This window comes from Pituophis catenifer, unplaced genomic scaffold (genome assembly GCF_029215685.1).
Source record: "Pituophis catenifer annectens isolate HBS135680 unplaced genomic scaffold, rPitCat1.0.hap2 SCAF_5, whole genome shotgun sequence".
NCBI lineage: Eukaryota > Metazoa > Chordata > Lepidosauria > Squamata > Colubridae > Pituophis > Pituophis catenifer.
The window spans coordinates 7,110,895-7,129,150 of NW_027256885.1; the positions used below are offsets into that span (position 1 = coordinate 7,110,895).

At 53.2% G+C, this 18,256-nt stretch overlaps 1 protein-coding gene across 4 annotated transcripts; it reads right to left on the reverse strand.

The window, feature by feature from the left end:
- Nucleotides 1–276: 276 nt before the first annotated feature.
- LOC139317542 (voltage-gated inwardly rectifying potassium channel KCNH2-like) lies at nt 277–14,664 on the reverse strand. Of its 4 annotated transcripts, none has more exons than XR_011600465.1 (5): nt 14,381–14,664; nt 12,522–12,752; nt 2,601–2,747; nt 1,554–2,031; nt 277–414 (listed from the first exon to the last, which is right to left on the reverse strand). XR_011600465.1 is itself a non-coding variant. In XM_070944619.1 (3 exons), the coding sequence occupies exons 1-3, from the start codon at nt 14,454–14,456 to the stop codon at nt 2,686–2,688; spliced, it is 369 nt and encodes a 122-aa protein (XP_070800720.1). In that variant the 5' UTR covers nt 14,457–14,664; the 3' UTR covers nt 2,419–2,685. The 4 variants fall into 4 exon arrangements, 1 of the variants encoding a protein (XP_070800720.1); XR_011600466.1 differs by lacking the exon at nt 277–414 and adding an exon at nt 1,434–1,450; XR_011600464.1 differs by lacking the exon at nt 277–414 and having other exon boundaries at nt 860–2,031.
- Nucleotides 14,665–18,256: the final 3,592 nt, after the last annotated feature.

The window sequence follows — 18,256 nt, forward strand, 5'->3', positions numbered from 1 at the left end:
CCAAGCCGATCCCAGACTAGATCCCACCCAGCGGGTCCCCCAACCTGTCAGGTTTCGGTGCTATCTTAAATGAGTTTCATTTTCAAGCGCAATCTCTCTAATGAAACATTTTTATTTAAGAACATAAAAAGCCGACAATCCTGATTTCATTTTTGCAGCCAAACTGGCCCCTCCTTCCAACCCCCTCCTCTTCCGCTCTCCAACCCCAATGTCCCATTGGCCATCATGCAAATCCATCTCTACCTCCCGGCACGTTCTTTTCACAGGAATGTAGCCCCCACCCTCGTCTCCCAGGAAACACTATCTGTACATACAAAACTAGGTAAAAGTTCATCTTGTTATGTCAGCGCTGGAAGAGAGCCTAATTTGGAACGCTGACATCCGGCCCCTCTCCCTTCACTTCTGCGACATCACCTATCCCATAGGGAAAACACAACAAGATTAGTCTCATCAGCCCCTCCCCGGCTGTGCACCCCCCCCCTCCCGGCTTTCCCGGGTGGTCTGCATGGAATTTTGCTATAAGGCGATCAGCTTGGATGTTTGCGCTCTTCACCCAGGAAGCCTCTGACAATGGGTAACCCTTCCATTTAATTAAGTACTGGAGGCGCCCCCTGTGCCATCTTGAATCAAGAATCCGCTGCACCTCGTAGTGCGTTTGGCCCCCAACAACCAGGGGCCCAGGGGGTTCACGTGGAGTTGGCCTTAAAGTAGACCCCACTACAGGTTTTAGAAGGCTACTGTGAAAAACGGGGTGAATTTTCCCCAAAAGCCGTGGCAACTGCAATTGCACTGTAACGGGGTTGATTATTTTTATTATAGGAAATGGTCCTATAAATTTTGGGCCCAATTTCCTGCTCGGGAGTCTAAGTCTCAAGTACTTGGTGGAGAGGTAAACTTTCTCTCCCAGCTGAAATGGTCTTTGGGGAGTTCGGTGCTTGTCTGCTTGGTCCTTATAAGATTGAGCCGCCTTTGCCAGCGCCCTCTTAACATTTTCCCAAGTTTGTCTCAACATTGCCATCCAGTCAGTCAAACTGACTGAGGAAGGGGGCTCCCTCGGGTATTCTGGCATGGGAACAAAATCCATGCCACTCACTATTTTGAACGGGGTTAGCCCCGTGCTGCTGTGGACAGCATTATTATATGCAACCTCCGCAAAAGATAGGAGGTCTGCCCAATTGGACTGCTGGTAGTCGACGTAGCATCTTAAATACTGTTCTATCATAGCGTTCAGTCTTTCTGTCCCCCCATTGGTGCTCGGGTGAAATGCTGAGCTGAGCCCTTGGGATGAACCTATGGATCGTAGAAACTCCCTCCAGAACTTTGCTGTGAACTGGACCCCTCTGTCGGAAATGATTCTCCTGGGGACTCCATGTAGGCGGTAAATGTGTTTCAGGAACAGTTTGGATAACTGACGGGCTGAAGGCAGTCCACTACAAGGTATGAAGTGTGCCTGTTTGGAGAATAAGTCTATTAGGGCTTGGAAAGTCTCTTGGGCCCGTTTTGGGGGCTGTTAGGCGTATGGGGAAAAGAAAAGGATGGACGGGTCCACTCACCATCGGGTCATCCTCGCCTTCGTCTTCCGTGTCATAGGGTTCGGGGGACTGATCTCCCTCCACTGGGATTCCTCTGGTTTCGGTCAGATGAGTGAAAAACTCAGGGATTTGGGGAGCTTCCCGCGGTACGTGGGTGACGCGCTTGGGCCCTCGTTCCGGTCGTGCTTTGGGCGGTGGAGCTGGTCCCGGTCTAGGCGTTCCACATCTTGCTGCTATGTGGCCGCTTCCTCCACATCTGTAGCATTTCAGTGGGCTCCATGGGGCAGTTGGTCTGTAGGAGGGCTGTGATGTTGGGGTTTCTCGTCTGTTGAGTGGCCCCTGGTCTGGTCGGCCTCTCTCCTTTTCCTCTGGTGGTTTTGATGTGTCACTCGCCCGCAGCCCTCTGTCGACTTTTATCGCTACCCGGAACCATTCAGCGAGTCGGTTTGGGATGTCACGATAGGCAGTCACTTGGGAAATTCTTTTATCTAGGCTTGTTCTAAAAAAATACACCAGCAATCGCTCTGGTAGGGGAGGCAGTGTCCCAATGACTCTCCTGAATTCACGGATATGCTCTCTGATAGGCTTCCCCCTCTGCATTAGGTTTCTGAGCTCGTCTTCCACATAGGGGTCCTCCTCCTCCTCCTCATAACGGGCTCTCAATAGTTGCAAGAACCCATCCGCATTTTGTAGCTGGGGGGCCCTGTATTTGTAGAGTGATGCTGACCACCTCTTTGCTTCTCCCTCCAGCCCTTCCGAGATAGCATTCACTAGGGCTCTGGGGAAAGGGTAGAGGTGTCCGAACCGCTCTATGTATATCTCAGCTGAATCGAGGAATTGGGCGAGGTTGTCTGGGTCACCATCGAATTTCCCTCTGAACTGGGGTGGTTCCTCCCTCTCTGCCCTCTCCTCTCTGTGCTGAGCTCTGGAGGGCCAGCCTTGGTGTTGGTCCTCTGCCTCGTCTCTCATCCTGGGGTGGGGAGGTGCTGCCTTGTCTGGGCTTCGCTGCCATTCCCATCCCCAGCTCGCCCTTCCCAATTCACTTAGGGGTTTTTCTTTATCTTTTACCTTTGTATTTTCCAAGTTGGCTGGAATCACGACCGCTTCTGCTCCTCCCGTTTCTTGAAGCAGGCTTTCCTCCGAGAGCTTGGCTTCAGCCATAGTCCGTCTGACCAGATGTCTGGGAGGGAACGGGATGATTTAAACTCAGCCAGCCTGGATTTGGAGGAGAGTTTGGCTGTCTGTCAGGTTTCGGTGCTATCTTAAATGAGTTTCATTTTCAAGCGCAATCTCTCTAATGAAACATTTTTATTTAAGAACATAAAAAGCCGACAATCCTGATTTCATTTTTGCAGCCAAACTGGCCCCTCCTTCCAACCCCCTCCTCTTCCGCTCTCCAACCCCAATGTCCCATTGGCCATCATGCAAATCCATCTCTACCTCCCGGCACGTTCTTTTCACAGGAATGTAGCCCCCACCCTCGTCTCCCAGGAAACACTATCTGTACATACAAAACTAGGTAAAAGTTCATCTTGTTATGTCAGCGCTGGAAGAGAGCCTAATTTGGAACGCTGACACAACCTTTCTGGCTTTGTAGACCGGCGGGAGGGAGGGTAGGGGGAATGGTTCCATGCAAGTGGCGGTCGAACACGCGTGAGTCGCTTGCCGCTCGCACAAATAGAACTGCGCTGGTGCTCGACCACCATTTCCACAGCCAGGTTCCGAACGGAACACCGCCTGGGGTTGTGGACCCCTTATCTAGAGCCAAAGAAGAGAAGCACGGAAGCTCGAACAGGAGGGACATGGCCAACCTCCCCTCAAAATACCGTCAGAAGGCTGCCACTGTCATATGGGGGGGGGGGAGTTGGGCCAAGACCACCCTCTAGTTCTGTCTGCTGCGGTTGAATGGGTGGGAAGTATAAGGGACCCATCTTTCCATCGGACATTAGTCCTCGGCGGACACAGAGAGAGTCCCGTTCAAGGTCATATCTGGGCCTCTTAATTGGGGGGGGGGCTTTTCATACATGCAGACCCCCTTTTTCAGGCTGAAATGGAAGGGTGAGACCTGCACCCTGCAAACACCACTAGGCAGGTCCCCCACCCGTAGCGGGTGTTAAAGGGCCCGCCGTGGCTGGATGTTGTGGCCCTTTGGATGCGTTGGTTCCCGGGAGGGTCTTCTTAGGCCTTGGTCGAGTTTTCCAGAAAGAAAGTGCGAGCCCCCCCCCCAAAGTTCACCCTGAAGAGCTCGGAGGTCTCCCCACAGATGGTCATTTGTGGGTCAGGATAACACCCATTTCTGTCCTCAGTTTTGCTTAACACCGGGATGATTTGAGATGAGGGATATGGGTTCAAATCCTTGCTTTGCCCACATCCTCCAACCCAGAAGAGGTTGGGGGGACCCTACAAGGCACCATCAAAAGACCCCCAGCTTCACCCTCAATTCAGGGTGTGTTATTCTGTGGGGTTAGGATGACACCCCCCCCCCAAGCCCAGACAGACCCGAACCGAAAGGGTCCGGAAGAGCAGGGGGAGACCGGCAGGCAGAGATGGCAGGATGTCTGCTGGTCCGAAGGGAGTCCATGTAATCCTCGATTTACAACAGCTCATTTAGTGACCGTTTGACGTTAACAGGGCATTGCGCAAAGGACAATTGTTCACACTTAAGACAGTCACACATCCCCACGGTCAGGTGATTTACCATTTGGATGCTTGACAACCGACTCACATTTATGACGTAGCATCCCGGGGATCACGTGATCCCCTTTTGCGACGTTCGGACAAACAAATCCAATTCTATCTTACTAGCATAAAGAGCCGCAGCCATTCCCTGAACAACTGTGGCACGGAAAGTGGCAAAACGGGCCAAAGCTCACTTAAAAACCACCTTGCTTAGTGACAGAAATTTGGGGCTAAATGGTGGTCGTAAGTTAGAAGTCAGAAGACTCCAAGGCCAAGAACCAAGTCCTCTCCCTCCCTAAGGGGGAACCAGCCTACCGATGGCAAATGTTTATGGGATGGGGAGGACAAGAGAGGGGGATCTGGCCACAGGACCGTGGCCAGAGAAAATGGGGAGGGAATGGGGGGAGGGACAGTTCTCCCCCCCCCATGCTGAAGAGGAGCAGAGCACAAACAAGGCAAGGAAGGAGCAAACCCGGGACGGACGGACAAAACAACTCAGCCACAGAGGGCAGCCAGGCGAGTGGGGCGGCGAGAGGCTGCAGGGCTCCTTGCCAACACAAGCTGGATGAAACACAACAGCTCATCACCAAGGCCGGCCAGGCCAGAGCAGCCTGCAAACACACCCAGCGACGATGGGGAGAGCGGAGAGCAACACCCCCCTCTGCTGCCGTTGCTCTCTGAAAGGCTTTCTCCCCAGGGGGAGTGGGGGGGGGGCAGGTCAGGAGGCAGCCCCCTCCCCCTGCAGCCCTCTCAAAGGCCCCGGCCCACATGTCTGATTGCTTATCTTGGTCCCAGCGGGATACCAGGCTGAAATTCCATCCCTCCGTTGGAAGAAGCCCTCTCCCCCAGCCCTCCACCATCCACCCCCGGGCGGCAGCAGGCAACAGCTGGAATCCCTTGGAGAACAGCTTAGAAAAGGAATGGAAGCTCATCGCCAACTTCTGTGGAACAAGAGGCCACCCTGAATTTCTCCAGGCAGACTCCTGCTTCATCTCTAGAGAATCACAGGGCTGGAAGGGACCTTGGAGGTCTTCTAGTCCAACCCCCTACTCAAGCAGGAGACCCTTACAGAATCACAGAAGGACAGAGTCAGAAGGGACCTTGGAGGTCATCTAGTCCAACCCCCTGCTCAAGCAGAAGACTCTTACAGAATCACAGAGTAGGACGGGACCTTGGAGGTCATCTAGCTGCCAAATTGAATGCATGTCCTTGTTTATTGCAATGTGAGGCTCCCAGCCAGGCTACATAAGCTGGATTGTAAATTAAGTTGGGAGCACAAGTGCCGGCCTGCTTCTCACATGACACAGTTCAGAATAGGCCACAGCCCGATAGTGGGCTATGGCCCCCCTATCTCCTGGACCCCTGGCGTGGATTGTCCTTGTGACTATGTAGGGCAGACGGGTAGGAAGTGAAGCACCAGACTGCAAGAACACAAGTTAGTGGTCAGACGAAGAGACCCGACCTCCCTGGTAGCTACGCACAACATCCACCATTTAAACACCACACACAGAACTGTCATTTGGCCAGTGGGAATTCAGATTTTCCTGGGAAAAGAGCTGGGGGCCTGAAGAGGAGCTGGTATCCTACCTAATGCCAGATGGACATTGAAGAGGGGTTAGCAGCACTCTAATGCAGAGTTCCCCAAACTTTCTGGATTAGCTGCCCAGAGAGGTAGGACGGCAGAGAGAGGGGATTATTTTTGTGGGAAGGGCAAGCACATGTGTACATGCATGTGCATGCGTGAATGCCTGCAACATTCGCAGAGACGCGAGTGTGAGTGGGGCGTGAGTGCTTGTGACGAGGCTCGCATGAGTGGGGCCATGCGATGACCAGCCACTGCGACCCGGTAGTGGGCTGCGCCTCACAGGTTGCAGACCCCTCCCCTCAAGCCATCTCTGGGAAATAGAAGCCGGAGGTGGAAGACTGGAGAGAGCCGTGGGGCACTCTGAAGACCCCAGGAGGGCCAGCCTGCCAGCAGACAACTGCATACCAGTGCAGGGGACATACTGGGGGTGGTGGAATCAGAAGGTGGGGAGGATTAAAGGTTTCCTGATCCAAGTTAGTCCCAATAGCAACAGGGATCTTGGGTGTGATCCCAAAACAAGCGGAGCACCGCTTGGAACGCTGTCGGCATTGACAAATTCACCATCGGTCAATTGCAACAGGCAGCCCGGAATGGCTGAAATCCCACGACGGTATTTTTAACACCGTCAAACCACCACATTTCCCTCCATAGGGAGACAAACTGGACTCGATAGCTTGAGAAAAATGTCCAATCCAGTCTGAACATCTGGTTGGAACATCTGTACAAACCATAATAACCACCAGCCTTGACCAAATCCCCATTAGTCAATTGCAAAAAGGCTGCTTTATTGGGAACAGCTGACATCCTGCGACAATCCCTTTAATACCATTGAAGAGGAACATCTGCCTATCCCTGGTCTCTGGGTAGGACTCCAGAAGTGGACAAAAAGGCCAAATCCAGCCTGAACATCTGGCTGACTGCACAACAAACCGTCATGGAGAAAATGCTAATCTTTGTTACAATTATCGCAATTTCCATAGAATAACCATCCTCGCTTGTTTTCCAAGAATTTATTTATTTATTTATTTCATGTATTTATATGCTGCCCTTCTCCAGAAGGACTCAGGGCGGCGAACACAAGTTAAAAACATGTACAACAAAATCCGATTTTAAGCCAAATTAACTAAATTAAATTAAATTAACTTAATTAATTAATTAATTAGTTAATTAAATTAACAGGAAACAGGGCCGCTGGGCGGTTTTCTGCAGATGCAATGAGGGCGGCGAAGTAATCTCGCTTCGCCGCTTCCATCGCCACTAGATAAGTCCTAATAAGGGTTCTTAACAGTGTTCGATCAGATTCAGACCGGGAGGACTCCAACTCTCCTCTAGGCGTCTTTTCCGACGTTTCATTTCCCGGAGCTCCATGGAAAACCAAGGAGCGACCTGGGATCTGCGTCGGGTCAGAGGCCGCAAAGGTGCAATTTGGTCCAAGGCATTGGCAGCCGCCCGTTCCCAGGATGCCACCAGAGCCTCAGCCGAATCGCAGGATTGAGAGGTGGGGAATGTCCAAAGCTCCGTCAAGAACCTCTCTGGGTCCATCAGGCGCCTGGGGCGGAACCATTTTATGGGTCCCGCCTCCCAGCGGCAAGGGTTGGCAGATTGAAAGTCCAGTCTAAGGAGGGAATGGTCGGTCCATGACAGGGGGGCAATGCAAAGTTCTCCCCTACCACGACCATTTATCCACTGCCCAGAGAGAAAAACCAGTTCGAGTGTGTGTCCTCCCCTATGAGTTGGGCCCTGAATAACCTGAGTCAGGTCCATGGCTGCCATGGAAGCCATGAACTCCCGAACTGTCTCAGATGACTCGCCGATCGAAGGCAGGTTGAAATCTCCCACAACCAAAAGGTTGGGGAGTTCAAGTGCCACTTCAGTCAAGACATCGAGCAGTGCGGGCAGGGCTGTGGCAACGTAGCTGGGAGATAGGTATGTGACCAACAAGCCCGACTGAACTCCAGGGTCCCACTTCAATAGAAGAGACTCACACCCGCCTATCTGAGGGACAGTGACCTCCTTGGGACTAAGACTTTCTCTAACAACCACCGCCACCCCTCTACCCCTTCCCTGGTGTCGCGGCTGACTTAGGTTGACTTCCAGGAGCATATTCATTCGCTTTATGCTCCCGCCTCTTGCAGGCAGCTAGGCGGTATGAAATTTGATAAAAGATCATCAAGGCGGGATATAAATAAATTAACAGCTGGTCTAAGATCCCCTTGAAAGCCACGGAAAAAATAGTCCAGGTTTCATTTTAGCTTATTTTTGATGCAAGAAATAAACCGGCATATTCAACATCCGGCATATGCTTCTCCGAATTCCACCCCCCGGAATTAAGTCCATTTAAAAAAAAACACAAAACGTCAGTATTGACAAAGTATATTCCAACAAATCATACCCCCATAATGCTTGATACATGCCAAGGTTGGACGCCTCTGGTAAAGGCTCTCCCACTCAAGCAAGGGGTTGGACTAGAAGACCTCCAAGGTCCCTTCCAACTCTGTTATTCTATGATTCTGTAAGGGTTTTTTGGCTTGAGTAAAGAGTTGGACTAGAAGATCTCCAAAGGTCCCTTCCAGCTCCATTCTGATTGACTGCTTGAGCAGGGAGGCTGGACTAGAAGACCTCCAAGGTCCCTTCTGTTATTCCATGATTCTGTAAGGATCTGCTGCTTGAGCAGGGGGTTAGACTAGAAGACCTCCAAGGTACCTTCTGTGATTCTGTGCTCAGGAAAATTGGCACTCAGAACACCCGTTTGGAGAAACGCAATCAATTCTGAGCCTCCAAGCTAGGAAAAGAAAAGCAAGAGTATAAATTTATGAATGGAAAATTGGGAAACACACGGAACATGCGTGTTTGTGCAACCGAAGACGGATGTCCCCAGGACTGCATCGCAGGATAGCCGACACTGGGAGGTCTCCCCCTAATTCCTGCAGGAGGAGGGAGGGGGGCACTGAGCATGTGTGCTCTGGTCCAGGGAGAGTTTTATGGCAAGTTTTAAAGATCTCGACAGACTCGAACATGAGGCCCTATCCAACCACGTGACATTTAATAGGGAGAAAAGCCAGGTTTTACACCGAGGCGGGAAAAAGGATCCCAGATCTGCGCACTTTCCGCTGTGCTCTTAAGACCCTCCTATTCCAGCAAGCTGGCCTGGCCTAATTTTCTCCCCTTCCTTTAATTTTTTAAACTGAAATTTTAATTTGTTTTAAATTATTGGGATTTTTAATTGTCTTGGGCTAAATTATTTAATTTGGTTTTAAATTGTTTCTAACTTTTGTATTTATGTATTTTATTCTGTGCCTGTTCACCGCCCTGAGTCCTTCGGGAGTAGGGTGGTATATAAATTTAATAAAACAAACAAAAGAAACAAACAAACAAAACCCTAGGTTCGAGTACTGAGTAGGCGAAACCCAGCTCAGAAACAGGAACTGGGAGATGGACTTCGGAGTCCTAGCCAACAATCGGGGGGGGGGGGGGTATTCACTTACTTTCCGTCCACGCACGCGCACATCCTTCTGTGCAGGCGCTTTGCTCACTCATGCGCCTCCCACGCATGCGCCCGGCCTCAAAGACCTGCCTAAATAGGAAGGCATAGAGCCCGGGTGAGCCCACCCGCAATTTCCAATAGCGGTTCGGAGGAACCGGTCCAAACCGGCTGAATACTACCTCTGCCGACAACCCCTTAAACCTGAGCTATCCCTCTGCGGCGGCAGCCGAAAATGCTAACCCCCAATCCTGGGTTGTCTCAACAGAGGCACAGAATCACAATCAGGAGAAAAGGTTTGTACCGCTTTGTAAAGCCTTAGTCAGGCCACTCCTGGAAAACTGCAACTAATTTTGGTCACCAGATTACAAACAAGTTGTTGAGACTTTGGAAAAAGTGCAGAGAAGAGCATCTAAGAGGATTAAAGGCCCGGAGAGTAAAACATACGGAGAACGCCTGCAGGATTTGGGTCTGGTGAGTCTGGAGAAAAGAAGGAGTGGGGTGGGGGTGGGGGGACAGGATGACAGGCTGCCCCAAAGAACTGGAGGTCGACTTATTCTCCAAAGCACCAGAAAACAGGACAAGAAACAACGGATGGAAACTAATGCAGGAGAAAAGCAACCTGGAATTAAGGAGAAACTTCCTAACAGTGATGACAATTAACCAGTGAAACTGCTTGCCACTGCTTGCCACCAGAGGTCGTGGGTGCTCCATCACTGATTTGACTGCTTGAGCAGGGGGTTGGGCTAGATGACCACCCAAGTCCCATTCCCATTGAGGCTGGAAGGGGAATCCCTCCAAGCAAGGCCTGGCTTGGGAAAGTGAAACAAACTAGGGAGCCATTTTAATCCACCCGATTGCAAAGGGCGAAGGTTAATTGCAAACACAGGGACAAGAGCAAACAAACACTACACAACCCGGTGTGTGGCCTCCTTCGGCAACAAATCCTCCTTTGAGTTATGCGTCCCCCACGTGCACATCAGCTGTTGTGTCGACTAGACGATGACCCATTTCCCCTGCCCTCCTCCGCCGGGACCGAAGAATTTGAAATATTTTCCTTCGGCTGCGGCAAAGTTTGCACGCAACTCTGAGTGGGTGTCCCTCCTGGCGCTGAGTTGCGTGCCGAACGACAACCATTTCTCCCAAATAAGTGTTGGGCTCCATCGGGATCAAGCCCATTGAACCTGGAATTCTTTTGAGCGAGGGGTTGGACTAGATGACCTCCGAGGACCCTTCCAAAGCTGTCATTCTATGATTCTGTATTCTGCACAATGAAGCCCCAAATATCTTGCAAAAGCAAGCCATTTGTTAAGCGAAACTTGCCCTGTTTTACAACCTTTCTTGCCCCCGTCGTTAAGTGAATCCTGCAAGCCGATCCCTTAATAACACGGTTGTTAAGTGAATCGGCTCTTCCCCACTGCTTGTCGGACGGCCGCAAGCAAAGGTCACATCGTAAGGACGAATCGGTCGCTGAGCCTCTGGATGCGGATTCCCCCCCCCCCCCATCGCAATTCTGCAAACCGGTCCTAAGTCCACCACTTCCAACTGTCACTAAACGAACCATCATAAAACCGAGGACCGTGTCAGAAGCTGAACCCTCCGAAAAGATAAACACAGCTGCTGAATTTCTCCGGCCATGAAAACACACACGCACATGCACGAACCACAACACAGTGTTAAAAACAACACAATCGCCTTGTGCAATTGTGTTAATTCACAAAACTGGACACACAACCGAAACCCAGCCGAAAACAGGACAGGATGAAAGGCCGAGTTGTGTTCATTTGTGTGTGTGTGTGTGTGTGTAAAACACACTATTTTTTTCCTTCGCAACCGGCTTTTGCAATCCCAGCTAAAAATGTCAAGGATGAGAATTCTCACAATTTCAGATTGTGTCAAAAACACCACAAAATCATTTGCAGCCCCCCCCCCCCCCCCCCCCAATTGTGCTTTCCGCACAACTTTGTGTATATGTTACAACTTCCGGGGTCAGCTTGTTGGAAACCTTGACACACTTGCAAAAGGTTGAACAACAAAAAAACCCCACCATTTGTTGGAAAACTGGGATTGTGTATCCTTCACAAAAATGTCGTTTTGACACATTCTGGCAAAGTATGATTGACAGAGGAGAAAAATTCAATTATGTTATAAATGAAAACAACGCGGCTAAAAAAACAAGAAACAACCACAAAACTTCCAAAAATTACTCTTATTTTTTTCCCCCTTCAAGGTTCCCCTTTACAGGCAGTCGTCTTACGACGCTTCGCTTAGTGACCGTTCCAAGTTACGATGGCACCAAAGAAAAGGGACTTGGCATTTTTCATGCTTCCAACTGATTCATATTTATGACCGTCTCGGCGTCTCAGGGAGCCACAGCCATGCAAATCTTTAATGGTCATCCTCCACTTACGGCAGTTCGGTTAGTGACAGTTTTGAGTTACAACGGCACTGAAAAATTCGACTTATGACCGTTTTTCACTCTTACGATCACCCACCGTCATAGGATTGAAATTCAGACACTTGGTGACTTGACTCGTACTTACGATGATTGCAGCATCCCTGGGGTCAGGCGATCCCCTTGTTGACGAGCTTTGGGCGAGCAAGGTCAAAGGGAAAGCCGGATTCACTTAACGATCGGCTGACTAGCAGATCGACGGCAGGGATTCACTTAGCCACGGTGGCGGACAGGTTGTAAAACGGGACACAATTCATTTTCGTGGAGGTGCCGCAAAGGTGGGAAAAACAGCCCTAAGTCACATTTTTAGTGCCGTTGTCACTTTGAAACGGTCATTAAACGAAAGTTGTAATTCGAGGACTACCTGTAATAGCGTTGGGAGCTGAGAGGTCATCTAGTCCAACCCCCTGCCCAAGCAGGAGACCCTTACAGAATCACAGAGTTGGAAGGGACCTTGGAGGTCATCTAGTCCAACCTGCTATTCAAGCAGGAGACCTTGACAGAATGACAGAATCACAGAGTCGGAAGGGACCTTGGAGATCATCTACTCCAACCCCCTGCTCAAGTAGGAGACCCTTGTAGAAATGCATAGTTTAAAGGAGACCCTTACAGAATCAGTCAGAACTCAGAGGTCATCTACTCCAACCCCCTGCCCAAGCAGGACACCCTTACAGAATCCCAGAGTTGGAAGGGACCTCGGAGTTCATCTAGTCCCACCCCCTGCTTGACCCGAGCTCGAGATCCTGGCCACGGTGCCCCTGCCCGCCCAGCCGCCCCGAGCGCGCTCACCGTCCTTCCGATAGAAGCAAATCTCCACCTTCCGCTCCTCGGAGCCCAGCAGGGCCTGGGTGATCTGAGCCATGGCACTGGTCTGGGTTCGAGGCCCATACAGGAAGTCGCAAGTGCACGGCTTCTGCATGACTTCAGCCCGGGTGTAGCCGCAGAGATCACAAAACCCATCGTTGCAGTAGATGATGGCGCAGTTCTGCACACGGGCGTTGGCGATGATGAACTTCCGGCCTGCAGGGAAAAGAGAGAGGGGTGGGGGTGGGGTCAGTAGGGAAAGAGATTTGGGACCCTTGGTCCTGCGCCTCCCTTTCTCTCAACCTCCTTCTCAAAAAGAAGACCCATACAGAATAAAAGTCGGAAGGGACCTTGGAGGACATCTAGTCCAACCCTCTGCTCAAGCAGGACACCTTACAGAATTACAGGGTTGGAAGGGACCTTTGAGGTCATCCAGTCCAACCCTCTGCTCAAGCAGGAGACCCTTACAGAATTCCAGAATAACAGGGTTGGAAGGGATCTTTGAGGTCATCCAGTCCAACCCTCTGCTCAAGCAGGAGACCCTTACAGAATTCCAGAATAACAGGGTTGGAAGGGATCTTGGAGGTCATCTAGTCCAGCTCCCTACTTGAGCAGGAGACCATTACAAAATAACTCTCTAATTCAGTAATTCTGTAAGGGTCTCCTGCTTGAGCAGGGGGTTAGACTAGATGACCTCTGAGGCAGAGTGTTGCCTGCTGTTCTGCTTGGATCAGCAGTAGAGGGAGAGCAAGGAGTCCAGCTGAGGCTAAAGCCTGGGCCGTGGTCCTGGATTCAAATCCTGACCCCAGGCCTGCTCGGGAATCTTCCTCTCCGGCCTCAGTTTCCCTCCTGGGCCGCTGGGCATAATAAGGGCCTTTGCACCGTCCTGACTGAGCCCTCCTTGGGTCGATGTGTGTGTGCTGTCACCGGAGGGGGTGAGGCTGGGTGTGCACTGAGCCGCCTCCCCAAAATCCAGAAGGGCAGGGGAGCCTCTCCCATTACAGTGGGTCTGGGGGTGAGCAGAGCCTTCCTCTTCCCTTACGATCCTCTGCTCCCCCAGATGTGTGGGGAGAAGATACCCTGTGCGTGTTTAGGGAGGGGCCTGCCAGGTAGTCCAGAGCAGGGAGGGATCTTCTGGGTTACTCAGTCAAATGCCCTCCCTGCCCCCCCCCCCGTTATCCCCCCCACCCCCCCCAGCTGCAAGAGGGCTTTAAGGACCCCTGGCCCAAACGGACACCATCCGTAGTGATTGCCAGCCCCTCTCTTCTTTTGGAACCCTGCCCCAGGTTCCATTCCTCTCAGGGTACCGACTTGGTGGTCGTCTCCCCCCGGGGGTCTGCGACACCCCCCCCCATTCCCCCTCCCGCCTCGAAGGAGAATGACGGAAGGAGCCTTGGAGGTCTTCTAGTCGGACCCTCTTGCTCCACGCCCGGCCCCCCACCGGCGCTCCTCTCCGGCGCCCCCTCGGCCTTCACCTGCCAGGCACCCACCCACCCCGGCCACCGACGGGACCCCCACCCCACCGCTTGCCCCCCTCCACTTGAGAAAGAGCTGGCGCGGACCTCTCCCCGCCGTTCAACGGAGCCGGCTGGGTCTCCGCCGCCCTGGCCCCTCTTCGCGCCGGCCGGGAAGATGGATCCGGCGGGGCCCTGAGAGGGTCTTCCGCCCCTCCTGCGCACTTGCCCAGGCTCGGCCTCCCTCTTCCTCCTCCTTCCCGGGCTCCGTTGACCGCGGCCCCACGGGGAAAAGACGGAGGGAGGGGCACGGGCCCTCGCCACTCCCGGGGACCCTTCCTCAACCCTACGTGGCAAGGCCCCCTCCCTCCCTCGGCCGGCCCCACTTACTTTGCCCCTCAAACTTTCGGATGATGGTGTCCAGGAAGGTGTTCTGGGGGGCCACGTGCCCCCGCCGGACCGGCATGCTGTAAGCCCATGGGGGAGGGTCGCCTGCCCCCCGCCGCCACGCGCCTCCAGGACCCCCGACAACGGCGACCCCCGAGCGGCCCAGCGCTGGGGCCCTTCACGGAGTCGCGACCCCCGGAGTCTCAAGACGGCGTCCTCTCGAGTGTGGGGGGGGGGGCGGCGGGTGGGGAGGAGGGCGAGGAATTCCGAAGCAAGGAAGGCAGGACCCTCCCCTTCCAGCCGGGCCCTGCGCCCCCTCCCCCTCCCGCTTCTCAGGGCCTCCTCTGGGACTCCCTTGGCTCTTCTCGGTGGAAATCTGGGCCGGACGGGTTGGGGGGTGGTCTCCGGAGTCCCTGGAGCCTCCCCAAGCCGGGGTCTCTTGCCACGATGAGACGGGCTGCGATGCCGAACCTTATTTAGGAAAAGGAGATGGAGCGGTGGGGCTTGAGAAGGGAGGGGGGGAGAGATGGGGAAGGGAAGGAGGGGGGCAGCCAGGCAGAGGAGGGAGGCGGCGGGGGTGGGGGGGGAGCGCAGCTGGCCGCTTCTTCTTGGGCTTCCCCAGCTGCGAGCGAGGACTCGCCCGCCCTGCGGGGTCTCGAACGGCCCCGATAGCAGCAGCTCCGGCGGTCCAGAACGGCGGTGCTGGCGAGCGGGGGGGGGGGGGGCGGTTGGGGAAGGGGGGGTGATGAACTGAACCGGGGAGGAGCCTGGACACCTCTCAGCCAATGGCAACGCCCGCCACCCGAGCTTTAACGGGGTGAGGAGGGCGGGGGGGGGGGCGTCCGTCAGCTGCTGGCTCAGCCGAGCCCCGAGGCGGGTCTTGGGTCGCTGGCGAGGATGGAGATAGATGATGCCTCTGAGCCGGGGCAGAGTGCCTCCTCTAGTCCCCCCCCCCACCTCTGGGGGGGAGGGGGTCTCATTGGAAGCAGCTCGGGAGGGGGGGTCTCCTTTCTCTGCCCAAAGGGGTCTGGCTACTCGTAAAGATGCCCCCCCTCCCCGGATCCCTCCCCCCCACTGGGGATGGGGGGAGCGCCAGACAGCGCCTCCAGCTGTCCAGCCAGGAGACTGGGTCCAAGCGGCCCCCTCCCCAAATTTTGTCAAAGCTGTCCTTGCCAGCTGGAAAAGTGCCAGCTTGGGGGGAAACGGGGGTGGGGGGGAGGACGCAGATAACAGGCCCTCCACGGCTGACTTGGGTAAAGGACAGGGAGGGGGGTGTTGTTCTGGAGGCAAAAGAGGGTGGGGCCTCCAGCCCCCCTCCCCTCCCCCCCTTCAGCAGGCAAAGTTTACCCGCAGAAACTCACTTGGATGGCAGTGCCCCCTCCCTGGGCACCTGGGCACCGGGTAACCCCAACAGGCATCTTGAAACAGACTCCGGCCTGCTGCTTTTTTTTTTTCAGTTGCATTGTCAACTTGGAACGTCACTAAATGAACCGTCGTAGATCGAGGACCCCCGGGTGCTGGCTCTGATGTTCGAGCCAATCTACTCCCCCTCCCCCATACATATATAAAATGTGAATTTATTTCAAACTTTCCGACCTTAAAAAGCCCCTCCCCTATTCAGTCCAGGGAGTCCTCGACATATGGCCGCCCCTTGAGCCCATTTCTCTCACTAAGCGAGACATTTCTTCTGGGAATTTGCCCCGCGTTACCATCTTTTTTGCTGCCGCTGTTCATGGAATCATTTGACATTGTTAAATGAGCCCCCCACCCCCACCCCGGTTGTTAAACGAATGGGGCTTATCCCCTCGACGCTTCTGGACGCTGTTGTTAAATGAATTGGACTTCTCCACTGACTTGCCTTGTCAGAAGGTTGTGAAAGGGGATCATGGCTGGCCTCGGGACACGAGCAACAGTCACAACTCTGAGTCAGTGGCCAAGTGCCTGAATTTTGATCTCGTAAATGTGAGGATGGTGTGATGGTCGTAAGTGTGAAGAACGGTCGTTAAGTCACATTGACTGTTGTAAGAGGAAGAACTGCATTCATTTCAAATGTTCCTACCTAATATGGTAAGTTGAAGACTCCATGACTTACTCTTTCCTGAGCTGGAGTGGAGGATGGGCTTTGATAGTTCTGCAAATTGGGGACTTCAACTCCCAGAATCCCCCAGCGAGTGTGGGGAACAACTGCTTTTTCTACTTTTAATTATATATTTTAATTAATAAATAGCGACAAATTAATTTTGACTAGACTGGTTGGGCCTCCACCTGCAAGAATTTGCAGGTTTTTAGAAACACTTCCCATCAGGAGTTAGAAGGCCACAATGCCTCTGTCAGCTGACCACAAAATTCGTGCCGACAGGATGCGGTTTCCACACTGCACTGTCGTATGGCAAACCACACTCTTACCAGAATTAAACAAGGTTGACGTGGCGTTTAGCTTAAGCTGTGGTTAGGGGCATCCGGACGAAGGTCCGACAGTGAGCAGAATTGATCTTTGGCCTAATAAAAAGAGACACATAAATTGTCAAGTTATATCAGGGGTCCACAATCTTTCCAGCTCAGTGCCCCGACCAGGTGCGGGGTGGGGAGGAGGGTGTGTGAGTGGCAGGGTGTACCCTGCACTTGCGCGAATAAAGGTTCGTGTGCAAGCAGAGAGTTCCTGCACTCGTGCCTGGCATTCCACTCACGTGAGATACAGGCACTTGCACTTGTGTGCGAAACTCCACTCGTGTGAGACGCATTTACGGTCACGCATGAAACTCCACTCAGGTGAGAGGCAGGCACTTGTGCTCATGCACAGAACTCCACTCGCATGAGATGCAGGCACTCGCGCTCGTGCACGAAACTCCACTCGAGCGCGAGGCAGGCACTTGTGTTAATGCACAAAATTCCACTCACGTGAGAGGCAGACTCTTGTGCTTGCACACAAAACTCCACTTGTGCGAGACACAGGCACTTGCGTTCACACACAAAACTCCACACTAGAAAGAGGCAGGCACTTGCGTTCATGCACAAAACTCCACTCGCGCAAGAGGCAGGCATTTGTGCTTGCGCACGAAACTCCACTCAAGCGAAAGGCAGGCATTTGTGTTCATGCACAAAACTCCACTAGCGTGAGACTCGGGCACATGCCCTTGCACACGAAACTCCACTCACGAACAAATGGAAGTTCGCACTTGTGCATGTGCTTCCCTACCGCTCAAGATGATCTGTCCCCGTCCCCACACACACACACACAGCCAGTCGAGGGTTAAGGAAACACTTTGGAACGCACCCAGTTCTTATCTCCGACTTGGCAGCGATAGACACACCGTCTGCCAAGTTACTTTATTTTCACAAACAGACAGATAAGATACGAACGTTCAAGAAAGTCCAAACAGAAATAATATTCCTCCCAGCAGTTCCGGACGAGGCTTTAGTGACTGTCCAAGGTTTTGCTTTGTTCGTCACAAAAGATCCTTGACCACCATTCTCTATTATATAGTCTCTGGGGTGTGGTCTCTGGGGTGTGGTCCAGTGACTCAGTTCTAATCCCTAGCACGCCTCCCAAGCTGCTGCAAACGTTTATCACGCCTTCGGAGGCGTGCGTCCAGGAATGATGTGTCATTATCACTTTGACTCGAATCAGCTGTCTCCTCTCCCTCGGCCGGCACTTGAGACAATGCCAGAGGGGAGGGGCCTGGAGAGGGAGGCCTGGCTGACTCCTCTTCCTCATGCTCGGAGCTTTCTTCCTCCGATGGGACAGGCTCAGAGGGCGGGGCCACAACACTATCCCCCACCGCAGGGCCCTTCCCCCGGGTCTGACGGTCGGGATGGGGTCGGGACGGGAACTGTTCGTGGAAAGCCCGCACCAGGTCAGGGGCCTGAACGGCAGACGCG